The sequence below is a fragment of the Bos indicus x Bos taurus genome, chromosome 23 (genome assembly GCF_003369695.1).
Source record: "Bos indicus x Bos taurus breed Angus x Brahman F1 hybrid chromosome 23, Bos_hybrid_MaternalHap_v2.0, whole genome shotgun sequence".
Taxonomy (NCBI): Eukaryota; Metazoa; Chordata; class Mammalia; order Artiodactyla; family Bovidae; genus Bos; species Bos indicus x Bos taurus.
Window position 1 is genome coordinate 29985529 of NC_040098.1, and position 6949 is coordinate 29992477.

General features: G+C 44.5%; 1 protein-coding gene across 1 annotated transcript; it reads right to left on the minus strand.

The window, feature by feature from the left end:
• Window positions 1-4575: 4575 nt before the first annotated feature.
• Window positions 4576-4941, minus strand: LOC113881453 (ubiquitin D-like). The gene has a single exon (XM_027524483.1). It carries the CDS (start codon window positions 4921-4923, stop codon window positions 4576-4578), a length of 348 nt encoding a protein of 115 aa, XP_027380284.1. The 5' UTR covers window positions 4924-4941.
• Between the last annotated feature and the right edge of the window lie 2008 nt (window positions 4942-6949).

Consider the following 6949-nt stretch of genomic DNA (forward strand, 5'->3'; position numbering starts at 1 on the left):
GGATTCCGAGAAATGGTGTCTCTTCAAGGAATGAGAATAACAGATCTGGACTTTGATCTCTCTTTCCCCTCCTCCCTTCTTATGTGAAATTACCTCCCAGCCCAAGTCCGGGAGAAGGGGAGTTCTAAACGCCCCAATGTCGCTTGCTGACCACAGGTTCTTCCTGGGATCTGACTCTTCTTTGTTTTTAACTACAGCGTCCATCTGACATTTTCCCATCAATGTCACAAGAAACTTTTTCAGAGGCAAAAAGATCTCTTTTCATTTGCCCCTCTAACAAATCCGGAGAATCAGCCAAGGTCAAAGATCATGCTGTGGAGATTTTGGCAGGTTTTAAAGCAAATGTCTCAGATATCAACAGCCTCCCAGCTTGGCCCTAGCTGACAGGGTGGTCTAGGGCTCGTCACTGTCCCCTCTGGGACTCCCTGGAGCAGACGTCTCTTTCCCATCTCTTTCATAAATGCCCATGAAAGAGGTTGTAAAACTGCTTTGGGATCAGAAATATTGCTTCAGAAATGCCAAGCAAACTCAATCAAAATGCACCTGGGAATTCTTATATAATGATGGTTAGGGGAAAAGTCTCTGCAGCACTGTCCCTCAGGCACCCCTGAGAGCTCCATTATGTCTCGGAGGTCCTCTTTCTTTCCCCTCCACAGTATCAAATCCCAACTTACACTAGGGGAGGCAGCCATCTCTGTGATCAAGAGAGTAGATATGGGAGAGAGAGCAAAGGAGCTGGCCTCCCGTTTATAGAAGCAGCTAAGCTGGAAATCTCCTATCTGCCTGCTGTGTGTGTCAGGCTTTCCTGGACCCTTTGTTCTTGCAAGTGCTGGAGAATTTACTGTCACTTTCTCTACAGTGGATTCCGTAAGCAGAAATGTCATCTAATCAAGCATGTCTCCTCTCAGCCAATCCATTGTCCTCCTTGTTCCTAACATGAGAGACCCTTTTGTGTAGGAAATTGTTCTGTGCTTAACCACCCACCACCCCCAATCCTGACTTCTATGTAGCCCTGGACCCTGAGTGTCTTGAAGACTTTGAACACTTGGTGGTTCTTTCCAGGTCTTTCCACCCTGGAGAACATGGTTTTACAGAAGTGTCCGTGTAATGAAAGGAATGGGAGCCAAGAACTCATTTCAATATTTTGAAAACCTTAATCAGATGTCATGTTCTCCTCTTTGAAGCTCTCACTAGAGAGTGAATCATATTCGAAAACCTAATACTTATTTTGAATGTATTTTGTTGGGGGACACATATATTCTGAAATACGTGGAATGAGTGTGAAGGGGGAAGAATGCCTGATGGAATTGAGTGGAGATCTTGACCTTCCTTTTCTCTCTTCAGATAGCTCTCCAGGGTCATACTGTCCCTGTGTTTAAAAAACAAGATTGTGACCTTTGGTTGAAGTACAGCAGCAAAATGGTGCCCCTGTGTGTGCACTGTCCAACAGTGCACTGTCCAACAGGATCGGGGGATTCTGAAACCTCACCAGTGGCCAGGCAGAAAAGCTCAGATCAGATTGAGGGTGATCTGTAAAGAGTAAACCCTGCATCAGGATAGGGATGGGGGATGGGCCAGGAAAGAGTAAGGAACACTGAACAGGGCAGCCTGGAGTAAAGTGTTTTCAACTGAACTTTCCATTCAGTTCAGTCTCTCAGTCGTGTCTGAGTCTTTGCGACCCCATGCATCACAGCTCGCCAGGCCTCCCTGTTCATCACCAACTGCTGGAGTTTACCCAAACTCATGTTCATTGAGTCGGTGATGCCATTCAGGTATCCCATCCTCTGTTGTCCCCTTCTCCTCCTGCCCTCATTCCCTCCCAGCATAAGGGTCTTTCCCAATGAGTCAACTCTTCACATGAGGTGGCCAAAATATTGGAGTTTCAGCTTCAGGATTAGTCCTTCCAATGAACACCCAGGACTGATCTTCTTTAGGAAGGACTAGTTGGATGTCCTTGCAGTCTAAGGGACTCTCCAGAGTCTTCCCCAACACCACAGTTCAAAAGCATCAATTCTTCAGTGCTCAGCTTTCTTCACAGTCCAGCTCTCTCGTCCATACATGACCACTGAAAAAACCATAGCCTTGACTAGATGGGCCCTTGTTGGCAAAGTAATGTCTCTGCTTTTGAATATGCTATCTAGGTTGGTCATAATTTTCCTTCCAAGGAGTAAGCGTCTTTTAATTTCACGGCTGCAGTCACCATCTGCAGTCATTTTGAAGCCCCACCCCAAATAAAGTCTGACACTGTTTGCACTGTTTCCCCTGTTTCCCCATCTATTTCAAACTTTACTTGCATCCACTTAATTTCTTAACTCTTCATGACACTTCTGGAAAGAGCAGAGACAGTGTGGATGGTTGCTGCTGCTGCTAAGTCACTTCAGTCGTGTCTGACTCTGTTCGACCCCATAGATGGAAGCCAATCAGGCTCCCCCGTCCCTGGGATTCTCCAGGCAAGAACACTGGTGTGGGCTGCCATTTCCTTCTCCAATGCATGAAGGTGAAAAGTAAAATTGAAGTCGCTCAGTCATGTCCGACTCTTAGCGACTCCATGGGCTGCAGCCTACCTGGCTCCTCTCTCCATGGGATTTTCCAGGCAGGAGTACTGGAGTGGGGTGCCATTGCTGCTTAAAAGTAAATCACATTTTCTCAGAGGCTTTCTGTCTTGCCCTTCTGGCTCCAGGGACCTATGCCATGTTGGTGCCTATGTCTGCATTCTCAGGGGAAGCAGGCAACCTTGGTCAGAATCTCCAGGATGCTGAGCCCAGAAATGTCATTTGACAGCGATGATATCTGTGTGCCAATATCCCTGAGATCTCTATCCACAGCCCCGCCATGAGCTGCAGATCTGTGGATCTAGCTGCTTCCATGCATGGTTCCATGGACTTCCCTGTGTGTCCTTGAACTTTCCTGGCACTCTGCCACCTGGAAACCGAGCACACCTTTCCCAACGACTCTACCCTCAACACCTTGGATTTATTAGAATATGCAATGTGAGCAACATCTCCTCCTGGAAGTCCTCCCTGACAGTCCTCCACCCTCTCTTGGGTTATATCCTCATCTCCTGTCCTTTTCCAGCCCCTCTGCAATGCTCTCCAGCGATAAGTTCATCTGCTTACTTGTCCTTTACATTTAGTCAACAATGGAAAACTTGAGGGTCATGACTATGTCTGCATTACCCTATACCTTCAGCACTTTCTTGGCATGTTTTCGGGCACAGGATGTATTTACTAACTAGACTAGTTACCAAATGCATTAATGAATGAATTAATGAATGAATAATTGAGTAAAAATAGGAAGCAAAATTTCTTGAGTACTTCAGTTCAGTTCAGTCGCTCAGTCATGTCTGACTCTTCGTGACTCCATGGACTACAGTGTGCCAGGCTTCCCTGTCCATCACCAACTGCTGGAGCCTGCTCAAATTCATGTCCATCAAGTCGATGATGCCATCCAACCATCTCATCCTCTGTCATCCCCTTCTCCTCCTGCTTTCAATCTTTCCCAGCATCAGGGTCTTTTCCAATGAGTCAGTTCTTCACATCAGGTGGCCAAAATATTGGAGTTTCAGCTTCAGCATCAGTCCTTCCAATGAATATTCAGGGATGATTTCCTTTAGGATGGACTGGTTGGATCTCCTTGCAGTCCAAGGGACTCTCAAGAGTCTTCTCCAACACCACACTTCAAAAGCATCAATTCTTTGGCGCTCAGCTTTCTTCACAGTCCAACTCTCACATCCATACATGACCACTGGAAAAACCATAGCCTTGACTAGATGGACCTTTGTTGGCAAAGTAATGTCTCTGCTTTTTAATATGCTATCTAGGTTGATCATAACTTTCCTTCCAAGGAGTAAGCGTCTTTTAATTTCATGGCTGCAATCACCATCTGCAATGATTTTGGAGCCCCCCAAAATAAAGTCTGACACTGTTTCCACTATTTGCCATGAAGTGATGGGACCGGATGCCATGATCTTAGTTTTCTGAATGTTGAGTTTTAAGCCAACTTTTTCACTCACCTCTTTCACTTTCATCAATATATCAAACTATGAGACAAAGCTATCGTATTGAAAAAGTTTGGTACTTGGATGAAAAACAGACATATAGACCAGTGGACCAGAACTGAGAGGTCAGATTTAAGCCCATGCTGCTGCTGCTGCTGCTAAGTCGCTTCAGTCATGTCCGACTCTGTGTGACCCCCTAGACGGCAGCCCATCAGGCTCCTCTGTCCCTGGGATTCTCTAGGCAAGATCACTGGAGTTGGTTGCCATTTCCTTCTCCATAAGCCCATGCAAATGGAGTTAACTCATATTTCCCAAGGGAGCCAAGAATGCTCAATGGGGAAAGATAGAATTTTTAGTAAATCTTGTTGGGAAAACTAGGTATCTGCATGCTGAAAAATGAAAAAGGATCTCTATCTCATTCCCATTCACAACAATTCACATGGAGTTGAGTAAAGATTCTCTTGTAATGTGTTTATGCATAGAACTCTTAGAATGAAACATGGGCAAAAAGTCCCTTGACATGGGTGCAGGCACGAGTCTTGGTACTGCGCTTCAAGTTCAATCAATAAAACCCATTTTCAACAAGCCACAATCAGTTTCTTAGGCGTTACAGCTCTCTGAGTCGGAAACACCTGTCTCACCTGGGCCACTGAGCTGGACCTTCGTACCTGGAGGTCGTGCCTCTGCTCCTCATCACCAGGCTCCACCAAAACCCAGGGCAGCTGCTCATCAGTGGGCTTCACCACCTTCAGGGTGAAGTGGATCGTTGTCTCCTTGTCGATGCCATAAGATGACAGAGTTCTCTGGGACTTCAGGGTCTTTGAGCCCAGCTGGAGGACCTGGTCCTGCATGGGAACCTTGGTCTTATGCCACACTTGTTCAGTGATCTCCTTTGCTCTTTGTCTCAAGTTGACTTTGAAGGTCATGCATCCCACGGTCTCACAAAGGACATTCACCTGGACAGCAAAGGCCAGGAGACTGGTACTCAGAATGCCTGCCCCATTTTACATCCTTTGTGCCACTGCCTTAATTGCTCCCACCTTTCACTGCCAGTCTGGTTCTCCACTTTCTTTACAACAATCTCTGTCCCTTCCATCTGTGGTGCTGCTTTTTCTGAATTTTCAAAGTTATAATGTCAGAAAAGCGGTGATATTCCTTTATTACCATATCTCTTACCCATCTTAAAATGTTATTAATGATTTCCTACCTTATTTCCCTGTTTCTTGTTTAGATAAACTTTGTCAACTGTCAAAAGTATATACAGCTACCAAGCATCCAAAGATGTTCTTGACATTCCAAACAACTCCCAAAGAGAGTTTCCAGCACTTGACAGCCTAGTGTAATACTGACAGGGCTGTCTTCCATGATTATGTGAGGAGGCGATCCTGGTTAGGACACATATTTTCTGTGCTGTAAGTTTCCTTTTAATGTCCCACTGCTATATAGTAACAACCTACATGTTCTGGTGATGGTATGTTCAATATCTCTCATTCACCTTTATTTTCTATGTTTTTTTTTAAATTTTAAATTTATTTATTTTAATTGGAGGCTAATTACTTTACAATATTGTACTGGTTTTGCCATACATCAACATGAATCCACCATGGGTGCACACGTGTTCCCCATCCTGAACCCCCCATCCCACCTCCCTCCCCATACCATCCCTCTGGGTCATCCCAGTGCACCAGCCCCAAGCATCCTGTATCCTGCATCGAACCTGGAGTGGCAATTCATTTCTTATATGATATTATACATGTTTCAATGCCATTCTCCCAAATCATCCCACCCTCTCCCTCTCCCACAGAGTCCAAAAGACTGTTCTATACATCAGTGTCTCTTTTGCTGTCTCGTATACAGGGTTATTGTTAACATCTTTCTAAATTCCATATGTATATATATGCGTTAGTATACTGTATTGGTATTTTTATTTCTGGCTTAGTTTACTGTGTATAATAGGCTCCAGTTTCATCCACCTCATTAGAACTTGTTCAAATGTATTCTTTTTAACATTTCCTATGTTTTAATATCAGAGAAGGCAATGGCACCCCACTCCAGTACTCTTGCCTGGAAAATCCATGGACAGAGGAGCCTGGTGGGCTGCAATCCACGGGGTTGCTAAGAGTTGGACGTGACTGAACGACTTTACTTTCACTTTTCTCTTTCATGCATTGGAGAAGGAAATGGAAACCCACTCCAGTATTCTTGCCTGGAGAATCCCAGGGACGGTGGAGCCTGGTGGGCTGCCATCTATGGGGTCGCACAGAGTCGGACACGACTGAAGCGACTTAACATGTTTTAATATCACCTAGTATAGAATATAGTCTCCTCCTAGTCAAATAAAGGTTCCACTCACAGAAAGTAGGGAGTATATCTAAGTCTTACTTCAATATTCTGAACATAGGGATGCTCACTCCTGTGTTGCATGAATATGGACAATTATATGCCAACAAATTTATAACTTAGTAGAAATGGATAAATTGCTAGCAATATAATATAACCTACCATGTCTGAAATCATGATGAATTGGAAAATCTGAGCAGACCAATAACAAGGAAGGCAATTGAATCAGTAATCAAAAGCCTCCCAATAAGGAAAAGCTCGGGACTACATTGTTTTGAAATGAATGCCACCAAAATTTTAAAGACGAATTAAAACCAATTCTTCTCAAAACCTTCCCTCAAATTGAAGAGGGCAGAACACTGCTAAACTCTTTTTATGAGGCAGCAGTACCTTGATGGTGGGCCTTAGGAAGCATCACTATGAACAAAGCTAGTGGAGGTGATGGAATTCCAGTTGAGCTTTTTCAAATCCTAAAAGATGACGTTGTGAATGTGCTGCACTCAATATGCCAGCAAATTTGGAAAACACAGCAGTGGCCACAAAACTGGAAAAGGTCAGTTTGCATTCCAATCCCAAAGAAAAGCAATGCCAGAGAATGTTCAAACTACTGCA